The sequence below is a fragment of the Sorex araneus genome, chromosome 9 (genome assembly GCF_027595985.1).
Source record: "Sorex araneus isolate mSorAra2 chromosome 9, mSorAra2.pri, whole genome shotgun sequence".
NCBI lineage: Eukaryota > Metazoa > Chordata > Mammalia > Eulipotyphla > Soricidae > Sorex > Sorex araneus.
In genome coordinates, this window is record NC_073310.1 from 43,293,525 (window position 1) to 43,319,572 (window position 26,048).

The 26,048-nt window shown below is 37.8% G+C and overlaps 1 protein-coding gene across 6 annotated transcripts in view; it reads left to right on the plus strand.

The window, feature by feature from the left end:
• Window positions 1-26,048, plus strand: part of ENAH (ENAH actin regulator) — a 158,332-nt gene that overhangs the window by 67,250 nt on the left and 65,034 nt on the right. For all 6 annotated transcript variants that reach the window (XM_055147581.1, XM_055147580.1, XM_055147583.1 and 3 more), the window contains exons 2-3: window positions 5,149-5,314; window positions 16,452-16,629. In XM_055147581.1, the coding sequence (XP_055003556.1) occupies window positions 5,149-5,314; window positions 16,452-16,629 (344 nt within the window). The remainder of the gene's footprint in view (window positions 1-5,148; window positions 5,315-16,451; window positions 16,630-26,048) is intronic.

Sequence of the window (26,048 nt, forward strand, 5' to 3'; positions counted from 1 at the left end):
CAAAAAAGGAGCAGGTTTGAGATTGTCCACCTGGACATTGGAAGTCAGAAAAGGAAGCATATTTGGGGACTTTTAAGATTTAGAGGTTTATACTATTCGATATGCCAAAAACAGTAACAAGTCTCACAATGGAGATGTTACTGGTGCCCGCTCAAGCAAATCTATGAACAGCGGGACGACAGTGCTATAGTGCTACTTTTGACAGCTTGCATCTCACCACTTTTCAAGTCACTTATTTTTACAAAAGTCTTAATTAGGATATAGAAAGTGGGTCTTTCCAGCTTTTCAGAGATACAGCATCAGAAGTTGTTGGGTGAGATGATGATGTCCTGCATACCATATATTGTGAGAACAGAGAGTATTAATGCCTAGTCATGAGTGGGGATGATGTGACCTGGTGCTTGAATTTTCAAGGACAGATGAGTATTAGGAGAAGGTATGGGAAGGGGAAATATGCCAGTAGGTCAGTAGAGGGAAAGGTATGTGTAAAAGTGTGACTAGAGGTATAAGTCTAGTTGTTGTAGAGTAGAGTCGGGCTTGGACTGTCTTGAATACAGATGTGCCTCCAGAACTAGTTTGGGGGGACTGGTGTCAGGCACACATTGCATGCTCAGTGTTTCAAAAGGTGAAAGAATGAGTTGTAAGACAGACAGGTCAAAGGGGACCTTGTATGCATGCCACAGCCCATTTAGCTTGAATGAGTCGTTGGAGTGCCTCAGCCAGATAAGTGACATGATTGGAGTTTATATAGACAGCTGTCCCTCTGGAACCATTATGAGGTGGGAGATCCCATTTAAAAGACCATTGAGGGGCTGGAGGAGATAAAGGCACTTGTATATGGCCAACCCTGGTCCCCTTCCTGGCACCGTGTATGGTCCCCTGAGCACCATAAGAAGTAAGCCCTGAACACTATTGGATGTCATCCAAAAAGTTAACAAAAAGAGACAGTTCCAGTTGAGAAACTGGAAAATACCCAAATCAAAAGTTCTGAGCTTAATGAATCAAGGGAATGAATGAATTTAGAAGTCTTTAGGAAGTAGAGTTGATAGGCCTTGGGGACCCCATGCATGAGGTGCTGGGTTTAGTGAGGTGTAGGATGCTGAGATTCCAGAATGGTGAATTCAGAGAGAAAACAGCACTCGATTTGTGATTCTCTCATGTTTAACATAGTGCAGAATGTGCTGTTTATGCTTTACTTTCCTGTTTGATAAAAAAAAAAAGGTGTTAATTATTGAGTGTTTTATCTTTTACTACGGAGATATGACTGGTTCTTTTTTATTGTAGAAGCTTGAAATAATATAGGTGTGAACAGTATTTGTGGAATTTAATTGAAATTAACATTTTGTTTAATCTTCTTTAACATTTTAAATGTTAAAGAAGCACCTTTAATGCAGACTTGACTAAAACCATTTTGACTGTAGAGATGGAAATCTTATCTTTAAAATTTGTGACTTTGCATAACTTCTTCCTTAATATTTTAGCTCCTGAAATCACTATCATCTGAGTTCATAAAACAGCCTATATCAGGATCAACCCTTAAGTGTGTAGGAGAGTTAGTGTGCAGACTTTGATTAGTGCAGACCAAGCTGTGTGGTGGGGATTCAAAGGCAAATGACTTTCTCCTTTTTAATGGAACAGAGAAAAGGTTGTTTGTACATGAATCGGGACCATGACTGTTCTTTATAGAGTATCACACATGGGGCTGGAGCAATAGCATGGCAGGGAGGGCGTTTGCCTTGAAAGCAGCCGACCCAGGTTTTATTCCCAGCATCCCATATGGTCCCCTGAGCATCACCGGGTGTGACGCCCCGCACTCCCCCAAAAAGGAATATCACACATGACTTTGGGGTTATCAGTAAAAGGTGTTATCCTTATTTTTGTCCTGCCTTTGGTTATCTCTGACTCTTTCCCCTTTCATAGTACCGATTTAGCAGTCTGCTTTACTTGCAGCATGTATTGCTACTTCCCTCCGAATGCTAGTCTGGCTCACATCTCACCATGTACACACATTTTTCACTGGTGTTCACACTTTCATTCTTGATTTCCATACCACCTTCTGGCATCCTTCTCACAGTAGCTAGTATCATCTTTTAAAATGTGTCATGGGATTAGGGATGTGGCTAAGTGGTAAAGCACACACGCCTTGTATGTGTAAGGCCCTAAGTTTGATCCCGGGTATCGCAATAAATATGTTCAGCTTAAAGCTGAATGACTTCCTAATCAACTTGGAGTAAAGTCCCATCTTCTTCCTGTTTTCATATAATCTCTACTCAGTTTTCCTTGCTGAAAGATGAGTGAATATACATAGTAGCTATCAGACCTTTAAGGCCCCAGAAAGACCTAACAGGAAAAAAAAGTCAATTTGCTTCAGATCTGGATGACTAGGATTTATCAGATGAACTTATAAGCACATTTAAAGTGTACCTGCTGTGTACTAGGCATTGTCAAGGTTATACTTCCTTTGACATGTAATGATTAAAGAGTAATGACTTGAAAGGAAGTGACTATTGTCAAAGACTTGGCTGGATTGCAACCTCAGTAAATAGCATATACAGGAATATCCAAACAATCTTTATCCTGCTTAAATAACAGGAAGCACTTTTTATTCACCAGTATCTATGAGAATTGAATTTGGCAAACTGCCTGCCTCACATTTACGCTTATGCCTACCTGTTCAAGAAATCTGACTATATTCAGAAATGACTTACCTGACAAAGCCACAAAACTTTAATGTTGTGTCATGATTTTTATACTTTTTCTTTTTAACCAGCTGCCTCTAGCTTCCTAATGCCAAATTTTGTTTTAAAATACCAAAATTAACATCATGAAGATGTATAATTGACTATATATAGCACTTGCATTAAGTCATAAAATGAAATTTTTGTTTATAGCTCATTTAGTGCTTGATCTTCACAAAACTATAGCAGTTTACTAAATTAATCTTTTGCGTACTTCCTTTACTGACTCAGAATGTTGGAGGCTTTGACTCGATGTTCATTTTGAAGCTTATAATAATGCAGATAAAATGGTAGCATAAAGATTATAAAGTTTGTATTTGTGCTTTAGATTTTCTTTCTCTTGTTTTCCTTAGCTTTCAGTAGCTGTGGTTCCACAATCTTGCCTTCCTTTCGTGTCCCTTCCAGAAAAACTGTACCAATGTGTACAATTTCAGTAATTTAGGAAGGCACTTACCTCCTTTCTTGGTCATAGAAAAAGCAGGAATTTACCACAAGAACTTTTAAGCTGTTTGTTCCTGTTACTGCTCTATTGCTTTTTATATACGGCGTATTACATGCATTTCTGCTTTGATTAAAGCCCATATAAGTATTTCACTGGACAAGGGAGAGGGAAACTAGTAGGGGTTACTAGTTATTAAGAGCTGGGAGACAGAACAGTGGTTAGGGTGTATGCTAGCCATGCACCTCACCAGGGCTCAATCCCCTGCATCACACTACATTGCCAGGTAGTGTGGGCCTGGATGTCCTTGAGTCCTGCTAGGATCGCCCTGTGATACCCAGCATCACAGGCCTGAGCAGCATCTCATCTTCAAGTCTTTGCATTGGACCTAGTACCACATTGAACTTTGGGGGCAAAATGTTTATCTAATGCTAGGTTTTGAAAAACTGGAACATACATTTTATTTCTCGATTTCTTTATAAATGTTCATAAGTCACTAGTAAATTAATTTTCTTGGATTATATACTTAAAAGAAGCACTTTAGCTTAGCTTGTTTTATATAATCTTAATATCCGGTTATGTATATGTTGTTATTTAAGTAATTTCTGTTATGAGTGGCGAAGAGATTTCAGTCACTGTGCCGAAAATGCTCTTTAATCAAGCTTTTAAAAATAATTCAAGCTTTAGTCATTGACTTGTTTTTGTTCCCAGAACTATTTTACCAGGAAATTTCAGAATAGCATAAAATTTAGGCAGTACCATAGGGTTTATTTCCGTATTTGTACTGCACAAACTTTGCTGCAGCTGAGTTTTTGTAAAATTTCTCTAGTGGAAAATTATAAACAGTTATAGTTCCTCTGCTCGGAGTGACTTTGTTGCTTTGTGCTGTACCTTCTGTCAGGTCTCCCTTGAGCTTCTGCCTCAAGTTGCAGCTCTAGTTGAGTAACACCCAGCTGTGAGGAAGAGGGAAGGGTGTGAAAGTGACTTTGTTTTTGAGGATAGTGAGAAAGAGCTCACATGATGTACTGCTTAAAATCTTTGAGATCAGTATGGATGGGATAAACAGTGCTGCTTTCATTCAAGATGGGTTCCTTAGGATCCTCTCCATTTCCAGGCCTATCTTTTATGTAGATATTGAGCTATTTGGGTTAACAGTCAGCATTGTATTCATGTACTTGTTTTCTTCTCTTGCTTACTATTGTGTTTGATTTTTTTAAGTAAGTTATGAAATAAAGTACATTTTGAATCAATTCTTTCTCCAACTATTATAGCATCTTTGAAAATGAAACTTGCTTATAGTAAATTTATATTATTTTTATATCTTATTTATTCATATATTCACAGTTGAGATGAGGCTGAGATTTAAAACTAATGTCATTTCTTTTTTTTATGTTTACCTGTTAAGATTGGAATTGAAAACATAGAACTGTAAATTTTGTTTAGTTTTTTTGTTTGTAAATGAAGAAATTTAAAACATAGGATGTTACCTTGCCAAGTGGTAGGTAACAATTGTCCTTCGTTGATTGTTAGTAGACCTGCTGTATCTCAGGGGGTTATGTAATAAGTGTTGTGTAATCCTTTAATGTGTTATATAGTCTTTGAAGTAATCCTGATGAAAGTAACAGGTCACTTATATTAGAAGCAAATGCAGTACAACTTGTAAGTGCTTTTCATTTAATAACTATAGAAGATATTTGAATTTAGAATAAAGTATTTCTTGTATCTTAGTACCTTTCCTGGATTCTGATCTGCTTCTAGTTCTTCACTGAACTTCAGTTTTGATCTATCTTTCCCATTGGGCTGTTTCCATAAGAGTACAGGAATCCCCTGTCTTGTTCACTGCTCTTTCCTAGCACCCAGTAAAACACTGTTTAATGCCTACCAGGTTGATAATTCTGGTTAATTTGGCTGTATGAGAAAGATTTTATGTATTTAAATATCTGAAATAGGCTTTTTTTTCCTCCCATACAGTGAACAGAGTATCTGTCAGGCAAGGGCTGCTGTGATGGTTTACGATGATGCCAATAAGAAGTGGGTACCAGCTGGTGGCTCAACTGGCTTCAGCAGAGTTCACATATATCACCATACAGGCAACAATACCTTCAGAGTGGTGGGCAGGAAGATTCAGGACCATCAGGTATGGCTTCTATTCTGTTCTTTCATTGACATGGGTCGGGGGGGATGTACACCCAAGAAGTGATTGGGGGCCAGAGGATGGTGCTCAGTTTGGTTGTGTGGACTGCATGGTTTGGTGCCTGGGCTCATTGATGCTGTGGTCTATCAGGACTATACCTGACAGTGCTTTTGGGTGGGGGTGGGGGTGCCCGTGTGGTACTGAGGATTGAGCTCTGGGCCTTGAGTTTGCCCAGTGTGTGCTCTGGCCCTTTGAGCTATCTTCCTGGCCCCTATTAAATTCTTATTTAAAGTTTCTTACTATTATAAAAGGATTTGATAGTCTGTAAAATTTAAAAACTTTAACAAAAAGAAACATAGTCAATGGGGCCAGAGACATAATACATTGGGTAAGATGCTTGCCTTGCATGCAACTGACCTGGGTTCAATCCTGGGAACCTTATATGGTCCACCAAGCCCTCCAAGAATGAACCCTGGATGTAGAGCCAGAAATAAACTCCTAAAACAGCTAGGTGTGGCCCGAATGCCAAAAACTTTTTTAAATTAAAAAATAATTTATAGTTAAAATATAGCGAGCAGATATCATTGGGCTACACTAGCACGTGACAGGAACAAATGCAGACATTACTGGTGCCCGCTCGAGCAAATAGAAGATCACCAGGAAGACAAGTGATACAAGTGATAGTTAAAATAGTCTCTGTGGGAAAAATTGTATATATGTTTCCCTTCCCATTCTTTTCTCCTTTTATAAAGCTTTAATTTAGATGACGATACAGAATTAATTGTACAAAAATGAATACAGGTTTTGCAATTTTGAATGTTCATAAGACCATCTAACCATCTGATTTTTCTGAAGCAATTTAGGACAAACAGATATAAAACACCATTTGAATAGCAGGACAATTGGACGCTTTACAACAAGCACTGCTCTGGGTCCAGGGTTGGACTGAAATCTTAGTACAACTAATAAGACTGTATGGTGATTTGGAATTGTTCCTCTATTTCACATGTTGTGTTTTTATAAAAAGAAAAGGGGGAGATGTAGAATAACATTGGTTTGTCCTTTCTGTCTTGCCGCAGGGAGCTTAGGTTTCTTGGGTTACTCCCATCACAGTGCTCCCATTCCTCTGTATTTATTTGTAACTTCTTTGTGCTCTGTTAACTAGTAAATAATGTTTTTCTCTTCTCCTTAAGTCCTTTGCATAGTTAATTCAGAGCAATGTCCTTTTTGTATGGACACAAGGAGACAGTTAATGCTATGCTTTTGTAACTTGGGAGTTAATGACTCTGAATGATATTTACCTCCTGGACATCTGTTCTCTCGACTTAAGCCTCAGTTGCCCTTACTTCCTAGCACCCCAAAAGCAGGGTCTCGATGAGGGACTGGATGGACCCAGGGCAAGTGATGAGCTATGTGCTACCCTGGCATCGAAATGGGCCTGGCCAAAGTGCTATAATGCTTAACTATAAGTTAAGAGCATGGTCCTGGACAAATTCTGTCACGGTCCAAAAAGTAATAACTGGATTTGGACCCACCTAGGATTAGGAAAGATTAATTTGGCCTGAGCACTATGGTCTGAGTGTGTGGCAAGATGCTCCCAGGAGTGCTGCCCTACAAGCCTCAGTGTATCTCTTACTATGCCCATATAAAAATAACTAATACTAAGATGTTAATTAACTTATTGGACTAGGGAAAAAAGGAACACCCCTAGGTGGTATCTCTGCCCTTAAACATGATGGACAGTCAGGAAGGGCTTTCTTATGTTGATTTTGCTGTGGACTGGGTTGGCCCAGACTGCTAGGGTGGAGAGATGAGGCGTGGAGAGACTAGAAGTTGAAGAAAGAGAGAGAGAGCTGGGCAGCAAAATGGAGCATGGAGAGATGAACGGGAGAGACAGGAGGAGACGGGAATGAGGGGTAGTGTGAGACTAGAATGGGGAGGCTCAGAGAGACTGGAACTGGCACATGGGGAGAGTGTAATAAATGGCAACTGATCAACCTACTGACTTGGCCTTTGTTTCCTCCTCCGTCTGCCCCATGGCCTGGGCCGCTCCAGCTGGGTGAGCTGCTTGAGGTCCACGAACCCAGGCGGTGAGGGAGAGAACCACCAGGCCTCCCTGGTCGCGTGGAGATTATACAGCAGATTTTATGTTTAAAGAATTAATTTGCTGCTAAAGGAATGGAGTCTGAAGCTAGAGGAATTTAATATGTAAATAGTTTTAGAAAATAGTTAACTTCATATATGGTAGGTATTAAGGTTTCCAGAATAGTTAACTTTATAATTCATTTTCTGAAGTGACAATTATGCTTAGAAAGATGGCTAGTTTTTCTAATTGCTCAGTTTCTTTAGATCCAGACACGTCAGGAATGTTAGATAGAGGAAAAACTATCTTAGCAGCAGAAACTCTTTGTTTTGGGTCCACTTCTGGTGATGCTCAGGAGTTTCTTTTGCCTCTGCATTTAGGAATGACTCTAGGAGATCATATGGGATGCTGAGGATTGAACCTGTGTTGGCCGTGTGTGAGGCAAATGCTCTACCCGCTGTACTATCTCTCGAGCCCAGCAGCAGGATCTTTTATAAAGTATATGGTTTTGGTAAAACAGTGGAGACAATTGATGTTAAACATGTGTAGGACAAATGTAATTACATTTCTACCTGAGCTGTTACAAAAGGAAGGTGAATCTCTAGATTTCCACTAGGAAGCTCTGGTGTCAAGTGTAAACAGATGCTGTGTCTGTCTTCTGTTTCAGAGTGGGGACTTGGAGCAGTAATATGAATTAGATTTGTCTATGTGCAAATTTGTTTATTTTACTGTGGACCTCTAAGGGATTAAAGTGATAGTCTCTTCATAAATCTGGGACTCAGAGCAGCAACACCACATTAAAAAAATAAGAAGAGAGCCAAGAAAAATCCTCTAATGGGCAGACAGGCAAATGGAGAAGTATGTTTCCTCTATTTAAGCTGGTTTAGGAGCTCTAATGAGAAGTAGGAACTTCCAGTGTTACTTGCACAGCTCTAGTCAAGTTATTAACAAGCACCGGTTGCAGGTTAGGGAAATTCCAGGGTACCTGACAAAAAGATGTGCTGTCCAGTCTTGGAGAGAAACTTTCACATCTTATACCTGCAGTGGTCTTCAGAAAGAGGAATTTGTTGTATTTAGTAAATATATCTATTTATATACCTATTTACTGGTAAACTTATGCCTCTTTCTGCCCTCTCAGACTACCTTTTAAATTTCTCTCTGGGCTGTTTTTTCTCTCCCTCTTCTCCCCTTTTTTGCTCTTTGTGCTTTTCCTTGATCCATCCCAGTCTCAGTACCAAAAATCCCTTGATGGTAGGTCAGATTGCGCCCAATCTTTACTCTCCTTTTTGTTTTTCCACCAATAAAGTGTCCAGCTGTTGATGTAAGAGGTAAATCACATATTTCCTAAGATACTATTGTGGAGAAACCATGGGAAATGAATTAAAATTTTTATAGATAATGCTAGGCATTTTTTGCACAATACTCCAAGCTAGTAGTCATATAATAAATAAGTATCTGGTAAGTTTGGTTAATTGATCATTGATAGTGCGGTTGAACAACCCTCAAAGTATCTAAATGTTATCTAAAAATAAAATATTCTAAAATAATTAGAAAAAAATTTTAGCATTCAATTTTTTATGAAATGCTAAAATTTCATTCATACTCAAAGTTTTATTCATATGCTACATCATGACTTCTAGCTTTTTTTTTTTTTTTTTTTTTGCTTTTTGGGTCACACCTGGCGATGCACAGGGGTTACTCCTGGCTCTGCACTCAGGAATTACTCCTGGCGGTGCTCAGGGGACCATATGGGATGCTGGGAATCGAACCCGGGTCGGGCGCGTGCAAGGCAAACGCCCTACCCGCTGTGCTATCACTCCAGCCCCAGACTTCTAGCTTTTAAAAAATGAAGTGCTTATTAAAATACTTGGAAATTCGAAAACACGTGTGAATAATCTGTGACACTCAAAATCATTGTGGGGCTAGAGAGACAGACAGTTCATTGGATTAATTGCTTTGTATATGGGAAGCCTGGGATCCATTTCCAGCACTGCATATACCCTTGAGACCACTGGGAGTGACTCCCAAGTACCATGCCAGGAATTGCAGGGGCACTACCAGGTGTGAAACCCCTCCTCCACCACAGGACTCATTATGAAGATTGGAAAATACAGAAGTAGGGGCCTAAGCAATGGTACAGCGGGTAGGGTGTTTGCTTTGCACGTGGCCGACCTAGGTTCAATCCCTGGCAGCTCATATGCTCCCCCACGGACTGCCAGTAGTAATTCCTAAATGCAGAGCCAGGAGTAAGCCCTGAACATTGCTGGGTGTGACCCAAAAAGCAGAAAAAGAAAAGAAAAAGGAAATACAGAAATACTAGATCCAAATGATCAATACTACATACAGAAATAAACCTGTGGGGATAGCTGATCTGTCCTTGGACAAATCTGAGTGACATGCAGAAGAAAGTGCTAAAAATGTAAGAAGAGATTAATTTGAAAAGTAGAAATTATTAAAAGCTACTTCATTGAATAGAAAAATGTGGTGTCAGATTGGAAAAGATGCACACAAACCATGTTAGAAATATAAACATCACATATCATTCGGTAGTTTACATAAACTATATGAACATCTAGTGTAACAAACATATACTTACACTAAGGAAATAAGTTATAAGATAGTATGAACAACTATGCCAATCAGGGAGCTATTTTGTAGAAAAACGTGTTTTACTAAGCCTGGCAGAAAAGTAGAAAAATAAAACAGAACTGTTATTAATTTACCCCTGTTTACATTGGAAGGGAGTCTAGAGCATTAACAAACAAAAGTGACCCTTTAAGAAATTATTTGTTGAGGGCTGGAGCTACACTTTAATGTCTAGGGCACTTGCCTTGCATGAGCACCACAGGGTGTAGCCCAGAAACCAAAAAGTGAAAAAATAAAAGAAATTGCTTGTTTACTTCTGATTCTGTGCTCAGTACTTACTCCTGGTTCAATGCACAAGAATCCCTTCTGTTAGGGATTGAGGGACCATACAGGACCAAGCTATGGTCAGCTGTGTGCAAGGCAAGCACCTTTTCCACTGTACTGTTGCTCCAGCCCAGGAAACTGTTTGTTCTAAATCATAGTGTTTGATGAGACTAATATAATTTTTCTATTTAAAACTTAGAGAAATAATTTTAGAGGAAAAGTATATGCCAGTTTTAATTATAAACATTAACACCGATATGATTTCTCAGTAAAATACTGTGACGTCATATGAAGTTCTTGACCAAGTAAGGTTCATGTCTTTATTTTAATGTAGGCATAGTTTTACATTAGATAAGCTGTGCATAATTTACCAGAGAAAAACCTATAATAAAATAAAATTATTCAAGGAAATCATTTGATTAAAATTAGCATTCATAAAAATTCCCAGCTCATTAATCTGATGTGGAGAATAATACATAGCACAAACATCTCTTTTTATTAAATTTTTTAAATTGAATTACCATGAGATATACAGTTACAAAATTGTTTATGATTGAGTTTCAGTCATACAATGTCCAACACCCATCTCTTCATCTGTTTTGCATGCATATATCACTTTACATCCTGTTAGCGCTCAGTTTTCATCCAGAGTCATCTTTTCTAGCTATCATTATCATAGTAGTCCCTTTTCGGTCCTGATTAAACTTCTCCAACCCCAGCACAGACATCTTGCCAGTTAGTGTGACAGGAGCATTTTTGTTAAACTTAGGTTTAAATTGAAGGTTTCAGGTTTAATCATTTTAGCATTGCCAGAGGTGGTAATCTTTGATATGAAGATGGAAAAGTAGAAATTCAAAGAAGCAAAAGGGAAGAAGCAGAAGTGACCTTACTCATTGCTAATGCTATTGCATAAAAAAATCCTGAGCATATGTGCAGATAAAGTATTAATGAATAATAATGTTTAGCAGGGTTTCTGAATGTAAGATGAGTATTAAAAAATCCATAACATTTTAAACTACCACCTCTTGTTTCAGGGCCAGAGCAGTAGTACATTGAGTAGGGTGCTTGCCTTGCATGCGGCTGACCCAGATCCAAAAGAAAGAAATAGAATATATAGTTTCACAAAGGTACTATTTAAACTAACAAAAAATTATTTTGTACCTAAGAATAAATTTAATAAAATTTACTTCAATTCTCAGAGTTCCTTGTTACCCTTATAATGGTTATCCTCTTAATGTTCTTTAAGTGGATGCATGTTATAATTTATTAAACATCTAAACTTTCTGTGGTAGAGCCATTAAAAAAGCCACCCACCTTACATTTTAAATTTTAATATGGCCAAATTTAGTGTATATTAATAAATTTCATTTTCTGCCTCCCATTTAATAAGTGGCTGTTTTATTCTAGGCACTGTGTGCTTTGATCTCATATAGGTAATAAAGTTCCTGACTATGGAAGAAAGATCAAGTAAAGAATGGGATATTGCTTCTTGCCTTGCATGGCTGGCCCAGGTTCAATTCCTGGCATCCCTTAATGGTCCCGAGCACAATCAGGAGTGATTTCCTGAGTGCAGAATCAGGAGTAACCTGAGCAATGCCAGCTGTGACCCCAAAACAAATGCAGATAAAAGAAAGGGGATGTTAAGCATGTGAGGAAAGAAGTGCAGTAAGTTTTTTTAGTTATGAAAAATGTACATCACAGCACAAAAAAGAACCTACAAGAATTAACACTTTGTTGAGAATATAGGGAAGGAGCTGTGGATGACTTTCTAGACAAAGTAAGATGTTTAGGTAAGACATAAGAAAAGTTTACTATTTGATTTACTCTGCTGAATGAGACTACCAATGGGTAAGTTTGTAGCATAAAACTTAAACATAAAAAGTATGTTTAGGTTGGATCATTACCACTAATGTGGACTCAAGCTCACTGGGTCTGGAGTACAGAATATAGGATTGTGGTAAAGTCTAAACCTGAAAATATGCTTATCGGGCATCTAATAACTAGTGAATATACTATGTAAGCATCTTCCTTAATTATAAGGTATTCAGTAACAACAAGAACAACCAGTGCTGGCATGGATGCAGGGAGAAAGGGACTCTCATTCATTGTTGGTGGGAATGCCGACTGGACCAGCCTTTTTGGAAAACAATATGGACATTTCTCCAAAAACTAGAAATTGGGTTTTCATATGACCCAGCAATACCACTCCTGGGAATATGTCCTGGAGATGCAAAAACACACAGCAGAAATGACATCTGCACTTGTTGTTTATTGCAGCACTGTTCACAATAGCCAGAATCTGGGTGAAAAAAACAAGTACCCGAAAATAGATGACTGGTCAAAGAAACTGGTACATCTATGCAATGGAATACTATGCAGCTGTAGTATTTCATGATGAAATCATGAAATTTGCATATAAGTGCATGGACATGGAAAGTATTATGCTAAGTGAAATGAGTCAGAAAGAGAGGGACAGACATAGAATGATTGCACTCATTTGTGGAATTAAAACACCATAATATGAGACTGATACCCAAGGACAGTAGAGACAGGGCCAGGAAGATTGCTCCATGGTTGGAAGCCTGCCCCATGAGCTAGGGGAGAAGGCAGCTGGAATAGACAAGAGCGCACTAAGTCAATGACGGTTGGAGGGATAGTTCTGAATAGGAGGTATGTGCTGAAAGTAGATAAAGGACCAAACGTGATAGCCTCTCAGTATCTGTATGGCAAACCATAATGCTCAAAGAAGAGAGAGAGTATGGGGAAAATTGTCTGCAATAGGGGCTGGAGTGATAGCACAGTGGGTAGGGCATTTGCCTTGCACGCAGCCGACCTGGGTTTGATTCCCAGCATCCCATATGGTCTCCTGAGCACCGCCAGGAGGAATTCCTGAATGCTTGAGCCAGGAGTAATCCTTGTGCATCGCTGGGTGTGACCCAAAAAGGAAAAAAAAAGTCTGCCATGGAGGCAGGGGGGAGGGGTGGGATGTGGCGGGAGGTGGGTGGGGGGATACTGGGGACATTGGTGGTGGAAAATGTATACTGGTGGAGGGATGGGTGTTTGATCATTCTGTGACTGAAACTCAAACATGAGTGCTTTGTGACCGTATCTCACAATGATTCAATAAAATAATTTTTAAAAAGTTATGAGGAATTTTGATATTATTCCCATTATTGTCTAGTCTTAAGTTAAAAATGAATAAAATGATTCAAAATTTAAATTTTTATGTATTGGAAAAGTGATCCAGTCATTTATATAATGTTGATGCTAATGATATTTTTTAACCTTTCCTATTCAAAGCTATTTAAACATTAAAAAGTGAAAAAAAGAAAAAAGAAAAATAATTGAGGGGCTTTGCTTTTAGTATTATTGAATTAGGGATATAGCTTTACCAGATGAGGTTTGCAATTTTCTGATAATGTTAAAATCTGGTGACCCTTGGTTTCAAGTAGCTGAGAATTTGTGACCTCTTTTCCAGTATATATAGAAATACATGATCACAGATTACACTTTAATTGTGATTATTTAACAAAATTTTACAGCTTTAATTATTTATATATTTTAATGCACAATCACTGGTATTAAAAACATTCATGTTGGATGTTTATCACTAGAGCTTTTAAATATTTCAAAACTTAAACTCAGAATCCTTTAAAAGAAACTTTACCATTTTATTTTCCCTTAACTCAGCCTAGCAACCTTCATTCTGTTTTATGTTTTTAGCAGTTTGACCATTCCAAGCATTTCATTTAAGTGAAAGCAAAACATTTATCTTTTTTGTATGTGAATAATTTTATGTAGCATAATGCCTCTAAGAAGTCATTATATTTTAAATGCAGTTTCAATTTTGGATATTGATAAAGGGTAGAGCCTCTTTCTGAGACTTAATTAGGTAGAATTTTTAAAGAGAAAAAAAATGTATTCAGTGTTTACATGACAGTGGAACATTGTAGGCCCATGAGCTAAAAGAAAGAAAAAAGAAGTGAGCCCAGCTTTGAACTTCTGTTTACTTAGCACAGAGATTTCCAAACTTCCTGTCCCCCTGGACATATGTCTTCTTCAAGCCAACAAACAGAAAGCACTACCCCCTAACCCCTATTATACCCAAAGCTACTACCACTGCTCCTTGAATTACCTAGCAAGTCTGGGGGAATGCACCCACTTCAGGAAATACTGACCTAGAGACATGGATCAGTTGTATTTATTTATTTGGGTGGGGAGGGAAGTCACATCTGGTGGTACTCAGAGCTTAATTCTGGTTCTGTGCTTAGGGATCACTCCTGGTGGAACTTGGGGGATTAAATTGTAAGTGAATAAGGTCAGTTCTGTTTCCTTCCTTTCAATACTTTTAACTTCTATTTCTTTATCTTCATATCACTACACTCTGGGGTACTGGGGATTAAATCCAAGTTATCCATATGCAAGGCAAGCAAGCACCCTTCTTAATGTACTGTCACTCCAGTCCCCCATGAATCAGTTTTAAAAGTGGGGACTAAGAAGCTGAACAAAGCCTCATAGGGTTAGAAGAATAAAAATTAGAAGTTGAAAAATAATGAAGGGAGAATTATCTTATTCATTTTCTTGTATACTCTGTGAAGAATTTTGATTCAGAATTATACTAGCGTTTAGAACTGAATGCCAGCTTTACATAATTTCAGCCTCTCAAATTAAGGTGATTTAAATGGCTTGACAGAAATAAATGTAAATCATCACTGGAAAAATATAATGTCATCTTAGGCCTCAACATTTCCATAGTATTATCCATAAACAGTTGCATAGCACTTGTGTGACAGTTGTAATAAGCCATTCAAGGAGACGATAGGAATAGTTAATAGACCAGCTGGGAATCCAGTTAATGAAATTATCAGAAATTGGCTTTCAAATAACTTTGCTTAATATATTCAAGGAAATACAAGATTGAGAATATCAGCAAAAAACTAGAAACTTGGGGGGAAGAAAGAACCAAACGAAAATTTTAGAATTTTTCATTTAGTATTGCTAAAGAGATGTCGTGCATTGAAGTTGAAGAAATAGAAGATAAATGGATTGAAAAGGAGGAAACAGTGCTAACCTTATTCACTGATAATTGTATGCATCAGAATTATGTATATTTTATATCAAATTCAATGGACTGAACAGTACAGCTGAATGTGGAGCCCGGTAGATTTACTAAATAAAATTCACAATTTGACTGTAAACTTGTAGCTGCACTCTAAGGACTGAGAATAGCAAAAGCAATGCTGGAGAACAACCAAACAGGAGGACATTTTCTGGTCGTTATGAACACTTGGTTATACAACTGCTTCACTTAGACACTGTGTTGTTGGCTCACAGATAGGTTTATTAGCTCGTAGCACAAAGTAGAGTTATTGAGACTCTTGGTTTATAAGACAGGCTACACCTGCAGCACAATTATAGATAGTGCTCGATTAATTGGACAGTGATAATGTAACAAAAGGAAATGTGAGCTTTTATTCCATTTGAATAGGGGGGTGAAAACATGAATGTTAAAAATAGTAAAACCTTCCATAAGATAATATGGGATGCATGCAGCTGACCCGGGTTCGATTATTCGTCCCTCTCGGAGAGCCCAGCAAGCTATTGAGAGTATCTCACCCGCACGGCAGAGCCTGGCAAGCTACCTGTGGTGTCTTCGATATGCCAAAACCAGTAACAAGTCTCACAATGGAGACTTTACTTGTGCCTGCTCGAGCAAATCAATGAACAACGGGACAACAGTGCTACAGTGCTACTCTTTTCATGGCTTAAGTATTTTCATGATGGAGAAGCAGACTACAAAAAAGTATGAACTGTGACAAGGTGTCAGTCCATCAATAAGATACAAAGCCATCGACACATGCATGTAACAAGGGGACACTGAAATGTGCAAAAAACAGTACTGTTTAGAGAGTGGAAAAGTCATCTCAAAATGAAGAAGTTATTTGTAACAAATAACATTGAAATAATGTCCCAAATATATAAATACTCTTAAATAATGAGAAAAAGACAACTTCATTAAAAAAGGGGTAGGAGGATGGCTATAAATATTCTCAAGCCATGTGTTTATAAATAAGATATCTGATCAGGATTTATTGTTTTCTTATTTTGCTGTTAGCTTGGCGTTTATAAAGAATTATTGTCTTTTAGGTGGTGATAAATTGTGCCATTCCGAAAGGGTTGAAATACAATCAAGCTACACAGACCTTCCACCAATGGCGAGATGCTAGACAGGTGTATGGTCTCAACTTTGGCAGCAAAGAGGATGCCAATGTCTTCGCAAGTGCCATGATGCATGCCTTAGAAGTGTTGAATTCACAGGAAACAGGTAGAGTGGCCATGGTTTACTTTTTTCCCTTAACTAAAGTGCCATGTATATGATAAAGCAAGTCTTTTCTGGCTGACTTAAATCATACTTTGTATTTGAAGTAATTGTTGACATTTCATTATTTTATACAAATAACAGTTTGTTGATAAAAATACTATGTCTTAAACATAAGCCTAGGAGGATACTTTTAAGACACCAGTAGTAGTTTTTATGCCCTTTCATTTGAAATTATTTAGTTAGGTTCATCTATCTCTAGAAATTAAACTTTTATTGCAAGGAAATGAAACCTAGAGAATATGCAGTTACAGAAATTGTGCACGTTTACCATACTTCACTTTTTATGAAAAAAACTTGTTTTCTGAAATTGGTCTTTAAAGCTACTACTGAGCCGATGAACTTCAAATAGGATTAGTTTTCATCATCCTAGTAGATGAAAATTTTTATTCTAAAAGTTGTTTATAAAGATTTTAGAAGTGCCCTCAGGTGGTCCAAGCTATGAATTGCATCCCCTATAATACTGCATGATGGTTAGAAAAATATAGAAATCATTCGCTCAAACAAAAGATTTAAAAAATGTGAAAGTGTCAGAGATGATCTGGTTTTTGTTTTGATTTAAAAATTGAGAAATGGCTGTGTAGTTACCACTGTGGGAAGGCAGATTGATATTGTATAAATGTAATATAAATGGAATTTTATGTATTTTAAAAGGAATGGCTTGTATATGGTCATCTTGAATATAGTCGTTAAAATTTTATAATATGCTAAAGAAATAATTTAAAATGTTTTGTTTTAAATCACAATGTCAAGCTTAATTTTATTTATGCCTTGTCTTAATCTGCAAAGGACTGTTTCAAAATACCAGTTTCAGAACAAGAAGACATTTGGGATCTTAAACACTGATTTTGCTTATTGATTCTTCATGTTAGGTTTTCCTTTAAGAAAATTAGTATAAAAAAACAGAAAATTAGTATCGCTGCAAAGAATTTATATGCAGTTCTCATGTCCTCTTTTTGAGAAAATAAATCATTGAAATTTTTCCTATTTGTTTGTAAGCCCAGGATATAGCATAGAAAAATATCCCTGTATGCCAGCTGGTATGTAGATCATCTGTACTTTGCTTGTAGGCATCGATCAACATTCTGTTGCAGGTATTGAATTATTTTATGTCACCATTGTTTAACCAAAAGGAAGAAACTAGAATATTGCTTCTTAATATTTTATTAAATAAGTCAGCTACATAAAAAATAGTTTAAAGAGTCTGTTAAACTATTAGATGCTTATAATCATTCTGATTATAGCATTTGATTTCTTGGTGTCTGAAACAAACTTTCGTTTGTTTGTTTGTTTGTTTTTGGGTCACACCTGGTGATACACAGGGGTTACTCCTGGTTCATGCACTAAGGAATTACTCCTGGCCGTGTTCAGGGGACCATATGGGATGCTGGGAATCAAACCCGGTGAAACAAACTCTTTTCTTTTATTTTTGGTGTGGGGGCCATACTTGATGGTTTTTAGGGGTATCTCTGAGCAGTGCTCAGGACCTTGGTGTGCTGAGGATTGAACCCCAGACCTCCTGCATGCAAAAAAATGTGCCTAGCCTTTTGAACTATCTCCCTGGCCCCAGGTTAACATTTCTGTTTTTTTCCTTTTCTTCTTTTTGTGTGTGCGGGGCGGGAGGGGAGGAGGAAAAGGGTGCATGTGGCTGTGCTCAGGGCTTACTCCTGACTCTGACCAAGGATTATCCTGGTGGGACTCAGGAATAGTCCCCATGTGAGGGCACCATATGTGGTAGTAGAGATCATGCCCGGTTTGGTCTCATATAAGGTAAGAGCCCTATCTACAGCCTCTCATTTCATTTCTAAACACTTCAGAAGTAAATATTGATAATAGGAACTAAATTTTGCAGATAGAAATAGCAATGTAGCACTGTAGTCCTGTTGTTCATTGATTTGCTTGAGCAGGCACCAGTAACGTCTCCATTGTGAGACTTGTTACTGTTTTTGGCATATCGAATACACCACAGGTAGCTTGCCAGGCTCGGCCGCTGGATTTGAAATAATTAAAATAATTGTTATTCATCTTGTCACCAACTTTTTTTCCAGCCAAATGGAAAAGATTGTTTACATCAGAGTGTAGTCAAGTACTTTTCTTTCATAATGCAAATGCTAATTAATGTTTTTTCTTCTGGATCTTTATCTTTTGGAATTAATGAGTCTCAATGTGGAGAGAGATTCAGTTATGTTCTCTTGTAGTTTCCACATTATGGAAAGTTTGGCAAATGGGAAAATTGCTCATTGCTTCACTAGCTGCACAAGCATTTTGGTAAAGCAAACATATTTTAATTGATTCTTCTTAGATGATTTCAAAACTTTGTTGCAATCTTAACTGGTACTACTATATGCTGAGGAGAGAAAGGACAAAGAAGTTCATTAGTGTTCGCCATCACTTTGCTTCATCATGCATAGCCTATACCATTGGCAGAGAGGTCTTTTCATCCTAGGTTATAAAAATAGTTGATATTGTTTATAGTCTGAATTTCTAGGAAATGACTATTTGAATAAATCACTGTGATTGAACATTAATTTCTGATTTTGATGACTATTGGCTTGGAGGTTTAGTCCTGGAAGAAAGTCAGATGCTAACAATCAAAAGGACTTAAGGAAAGACTACTTTTTTCTATAGATCCCCAAATAGGATAGATTTGTATGTTAGTATTGTTTTATGCACCCCTCTGATCTATTGAAAGAAACCTGTTCAATAATGCTGCCTCTCATCTTGAACAAATCTTCCCTTTTTATAGCTGTGTGTTCTGGATTCACAGCCAGTTCCTTCCATTTTCTGTTTTCCTGCCAAACCAAGTTTTAGAAGCCTACTGCGTGTCTCTTCCTTAAACAAATAGTACACCCAGGAAACCTGATTAGAAGCAAAAAACAAACAAAAAAACCTCCAAACTTCTCATAAAGGGTAAAGCATGGACAGATATTAGTGTTTCTTTTTAATTTTTGCCACTTTTGGAAACCATTGTTTAGTGTTAGCTACTTCTATTTATGTTTTTTTGTGGATGGTCAACAAGTGTTAATATCAATATTACCTATTAATAAGATGTCTTTTTCTTTGTGGCTTTCAGACTCTTTTAAAGGCATGAGTACTTTTATTCAAAGAAAACCTTTCATGGAAGCTGGGTGCTTAAACAGAAAAAAGAAAAAAGAAACCAGAAAACTTGTAGCTTGAGCCCCTAGCCACTAAAAAAACCCATGTTGTTCTCCAGAGCAGGATTGGAAAATTATTTACCCATATTTTTATCCAAAATTAGTAGTCACAGAATTTCTTCCTTTTCTCCTTTGTTTTCCAAGCCCTCTTAAGTTTTAAAGCAAATTTTTTAATTAAGGAAAAATTTTTTTGTGGCTAGTCATACTGACCTTTACAAGGTGCTCTTGTGTGTGTTTAATATTTCCATTTCTTTTATGAAAAGTGTGGGTGGTAGGAATGTTTTCCTTTATTTTGTTTTTAGCTTGGTGTGCAATTATCTAATATACTGGAAAGTACAGGAGGTGCTAAATACAGTGAGTTATATTTGGAATTTTAAAAACACAGATCACATGTTTTAACATTTTGAAAAAGAATCGAATTAGTGCTCTTCCTCTTACACCAGATGCTAATTTGTCTGTTTCTTTTGTCTAATGGAAATCGACTTGGTTTAAATGAAGTAGATTCAAACATACTGTCTAGGCTTACATTTCTTATTTCTGATTTTTTTTAATCAAGTATGTTTTTGCTAGTTTTGTTGATAATAATTATGCCCTATATAAAATAAAAGATCTTTACACATGATGATTGCTGATTAACTCATCAGGTAAATTTGCATGGTGTTTTACTTAGGTAAAGGTTAACATTATTTGAAATTAGGAAATACCTTTAAAATCTGGTTTATTAAAAAGGAAAAACATCCTATGGCTGTTAAAATTATTCTACTGCTTGAGGATCTGCAGGTGGAGGATCTGATGGTTAGGTGTTCTTGGGCTACCGATGCCCCACCCTCCCACCGCCAGTTGAAAGGGACGTTCCAGTCTTGCACATAGAAGTGTATGTGTATTCTACCCCCTTGAGCTCTTGCAAAGGCCTTATTCTTTTTTTTTAATCAGCCAAAATTAGGTGTACCTTTTTAAAGAGAATGTATTAAAATATTTTACCATTAAGGCTGCTTTTGTTGTGAGAACATAGATACCTTTATGTTTGAAATTTTCTTTAGATTTCTAAAATAAATGTTTATTCCTTTTATTTTTTCTTGTTGATTTTTGTGATATGATGCACCTCTCAATTTGAGCATTTGTATGGATTTTATCTCAGCATTCTAAATTCCCATTGTGATATTTTAGAGTTAATTGGATTTTAAAGTTCTCAAGAAATTTCTCGAAGTATGTTTTATGGTTAAATTTTTCCATATGGTATTCATGGGAGCAGTATCCCAGAATCCACTTAACATGTTTTGAGCATAGGTTTTATTCCAGGTATATGGGTCCCTTGCCTTTCAGAGTTCAGAAGGTCAGCAAAAGTAGAGAAATACGGTTTCTTTGTCTAAAATATTTATATCCATTTGTTGATAAACTGAGATACAAGTTTCTCAAATATAGTTTGAGAAGCTATAGTCAGTATCATATGCAGAAAGGTCTTTGAAATCCTAAAGAAATTTCTAGGGCTTAAGAAAGGTCTTGAAGAGTATCTGAGCTTTGGTTTGAAGAATGAGTAATCATCATGTAGATAATTGTAAACAACAAAGATTTATTTGTGAGTCTTTCTAGAAAAGATAGACATTAGAAATTCTATTCTCAGTCTGTAGGTCTCAGTCCAGAAGAGTAGTATAGTGCGTAGAATGCTTACCTTGCACACTGCTAACCCAGGTTGGATCCCCAGCACTGCAAATGGTCCCTGAGACCCAGCAGAAGTGATCCCTGAATGTAGACAGGAGTAAACCCTGAGCACCTCGATCCAGATGGGGCCTCTAAACAAGCAAACAAACAAAAAAATAGACTACAAGGTATATAAGGGTATAATGCATAGGGAGTAAGAACTGGAGAACTAATTAGATGGTGGGGATGGGTTAGAGCCTCTGCTTCCTCCTCCTCCTCTCTCTCTCTCTCTTTCTCTGTCTGTATCTCTCTCTCTTTTGTTGTTTATTTGTTTTTGGACCTCACCCAGTGACTCTCGGGTTACTTCTGGCTCTGCACCCAGGAATTACTCCTGGAAGTGCTCAAGGGACAACATGTGATGCCACGGATCTAACCCAGTTCGGCCATGTGCAAGGCAAGTGCCCTACCCTGCTGAACCATTGCTCCAGAGGAGCCCTTCATTGCTTCTTATGTAGGACGTCATTATACTTCAGGGATGATCTTGTCTTTTGAATTACAGTTGTATTTTATCCCCATACACGAGTCAAAAAATTCTTGAGAGTATGATTTAAATTTAACTTTCCCCTTTCAAGGTGAATGTGTTGAAATGAGAATCCATTATTTGTGTATTTTTGGTTTTGGAACTCTCCTGGCACTGCTGGAACCACGTGGACTGGAAATCGAACCCAGGCCTCTAACATGCAGAATATGCCACTTAGGCCCCTGAAGCTATTTTCCTGGTCTTGATGAATTTTTAAAATTAGTTTTCTGTTGGGGAAAAAACAGAAGTTTTTGCCAGGCAGCAAAGACAGTTAAAAGGTTGGAGAAAATTACAGTCTCTCTACCATTTTTTAATTTCTCTTAATGTACATTATGCCACTTGGAATGTTCCATGAATTTTTAAATGCTAACAGTCAAAAATAACATACTTTAATAATACTAATGTTTTAATCTCATATAATTTCTATTATGATATCATAACACAAGTATTCTCATGATCACATTTTACATGTAAAGAAATAACCATGCATAGGAGTTACTTCTTAAAGGAAGGCAGTCTGCCACAAAGACAAGACTTTTGACCTAGGTGCAAAGAAGATAGACTACTTGGCTTGCATGCCAACCCAAGTTTGATCCCTGGCATCTCATATGGTCCCCAGAGCCTACCAGGAGTGATCCCTGAGCACAGAGACAGGAGTACTCCCTGAGCACAAATGGGTGTGTCCCCTAAATGAAATAAAAACTCAACCTAAAGAATTTCTTTCCACTTAATCACAGTAAAGGACTTTAAGTATGACTTCAAGGAAGGAGTATTATCTCCATATAGTCTTCCTAACTGGCAATTGGAAATAACAGTGCCCACAGATCAACCTCACATAATTGTCTTGTTGACTTACAGAAGGGGAAGACTGTTGGGATTGGAGAGAGACTACACGGGTAAGGCACTTTCACACAGCTGTCTTGGGTCAATTCCTGGCACCCTGAATGGGCTTCCCATTCCCCGCCAGGCGTTAGCCCTGAGCACAGTCAGGTATGGCCCAAAAAATAAGAACAAAACAAAATCAAAAAAGAAAGGGGAGAGACTGAAGAAGTATGAGACTGGAGCAGTGCTTGATGCACCTGCCCAGCCATCTTTCAAACCTGTTACCTGTTGACTCGATAAACAGTGAAGGTTTCATCTGTACAAAATGTTACTTTCTTAAATAGAATTAGTTGATTTAAGAAATCTAAAGGTAAAAAATGCTATCCAAAATTATCTTTAGGATACCTTCCCAAGTCCTGTGTATGATATTATGAACATTCTAATGAAGTGTCCCAAATGCAGCATGTAGAGAATCAGTGTATTGTTCTGCCCAACTTTACCATTCTTACCCTATCTCTGGTTTGTAGCACTGTCTTCACTGTGCACATTTACCAGATTGACACATCTCAATAATTTTTACATATTCATTGTGAATTGCTATATGTTTATGTAGTATATGAACTGTATCACTGTCATCCCGTTGCTCATCGATTTGCTTGAGTGGGCACCAGTAACGTCTCCATTGTGAGACTTGTTACTGTTTTTGGCATATCGAATATGCCACAGGTAGCTTGCCAGGCTCTTCCATGCGGGTGGGATACTCTTGGTAGCTTGCCGGGCTCTCCAAGAGGGACAGAGGAATCTAACCCGGGTCAGCTGCATGCAAGGCAAACGCCCTAACCGCTGTACTATCTCTCCAGTCCAGTATATAAACAGTACACACACACAAAAAAAAAAGTACACAAAAATATTTTTATGGCTGGAAGAGTACAGTAGGGGTTAAGGTACATACCTTGCACAACATGGTTTCCCAGGTACCACCAAGAGTGATCCCTGAACACAGAACTAGAGTAAACCTTAAGCACAGCCACATGTGTTCCCCCAAACCAAAAATTTAATTTAAAAACATTTTTTTTAAATTTTTATTTATTTATTTTTGCTTTTGGGGTCACATCCAGCAATGCACAGGGGTTACTCCTGGCTCTGCACTCAGGAATTACACCTGGCGATGCTCAGGGGACCATATGAGATGCTGGGATTCGAACCCGGGTCGGCTGCATGCAAGGCAAATGCCCTACCTGCTGTACTATCGCTCCAGCCCCTAAAAACATTTTTATATATTAAGTATATCTTATATATTTAATGTATTTATGATTTTGATCACTTGGAAGCTGCTTTAGCGTGATTATAACTTACGTCTAATGTTGCATTTTTACAATCATGACTTTATGAAAACTTTCGTTGTGGGACTTGGGATAGTTTGTCCTGTTCCAAAATAGAAATATTCGATGACTGAAAGAGAGAACTTTTGTGATATAGCTAAGTATCATATTTTTAAAAATTGTTTTTCTTGAATTGTGTTGTCATATGCTACTGTATTCTGTCTGCCATTCATCTTTTTATGTTTGCTTCATTTTGGGGCAGAGGGCAGGCCTACTCCCAGCTGTGCTCAGGGTTTAAATCTGGCTCTCTTGCTCAGGGATCACTCTTGGAGTTGTTAAGGGGATCTTCTGGGATGCTGATTGAGCCCTGGTCAGTTGCATGCAAGGCAAGCCCTACCCACTGCATTATTGCTCCAGCCCCTCCCTCTCATTCTTGATAGGCATCTTCCCGTGTATTAACTGGTACAAGTCTAGCTAGTGACGTCAGTTCTCTTCAGACTTATTTATAATAGAAATTGAATCACTGGTGCTGCATTGATCCAAAGATTGTTACTCATGATTATTTGCATGTTTTTCTTCATGAGAATAATGATCTGTTTTAAAAAATACTTGTGTTTCTGAATTTTAATTGTATTTCTTGATCAGATGTTGGATTTAAGCAGTCAGATACTCTGGAGCTGAAGATGAAACTCAGTGGTAGAGTGCATGCTTTGTATGTATGAGACCATTTCTTTAAACAGGGATTCTGGAAATAAATAGGGAGATACTTTAGTAGAATCTCTCTTTTGTATTGATGCTAAAAAATGAGTTTCAGGGAGGCCATACAGATAGTGCCAGGTGTTAGAGTGCATACTACATGAACTCCCAGACCTTGCTGATTATAGTCTTGGAAGGTCCCAGTCACTACTAAGTGTCTACCTAATGGTCCCCAGCACCAGTATAGGGTCTGGGAAACAGCATCTTTGGACTGTGGCAGTGAACTACTGGCCAGGGGAGCCAAGTGTAATCCCCAGGTCTTCTGAGCACTGCATGGGAGCCGCTCCCCTTTATCCCCCCAAAATAAGACTTGCTGGAATTTCTTTTACGCTTGTGGAACTGGTTATGAATTCAGTGGCAGCAAGTCTTGGCCACAGTTCTTAGAGCTTAATTTTGGTCACCTTCATCAGTCCATAATGGTGATGGTGGTACCATTAGATTTTACATGTTTGTATTGAGCAAACAGCGTATGCACATTAGTACAGTGCCACTAAATTGGCATTTGTGTTCCTGTTTTATCTGGTCAAGAAAGAAAAGTTTCCAATCAGCCTTTTTGAGATGGTATCTTTGCAGTCAGTATGTATCATTATTTCATTAATCCATAAAAACTTCCCTAAGAGGCAACTAGTCTCATAGTCTGAAAGAAGAAATGCCTCAACGAATTGGTTTACACATTGTTTTAGATACTGTATTCCATGGTATGAGAGAAGCAGCATTGGGTGATTGAAAATTGTTGACCTTCATTCAGTGGCTATTAATTATGTAGAGAAGATAAGAAAGGACCATAAATATCTGCAAAGCAATTTCAAGTACCCTGAGTGGGTATGATTAGGGATGATGATTAGGAAGTGGAACAAGTAATATTAATATATGAAGGCTATTCATATGACCAGAATCATTCTTAAAAAGCAGATTTGGGGGCTGACACAATAGTACAGTGAGTAGGGTGCTTGCCTTACATGTGGCCTACTTGGGCTCCATACCTGACATCCCATCTCTGAACCTTGCTAGGAGTGATCCCTGCATGCAGAGCCAGGAGTATGTCCTGAGAACCACTGAATGTGACTAATAAGCCAAACAAACCAAAACAGC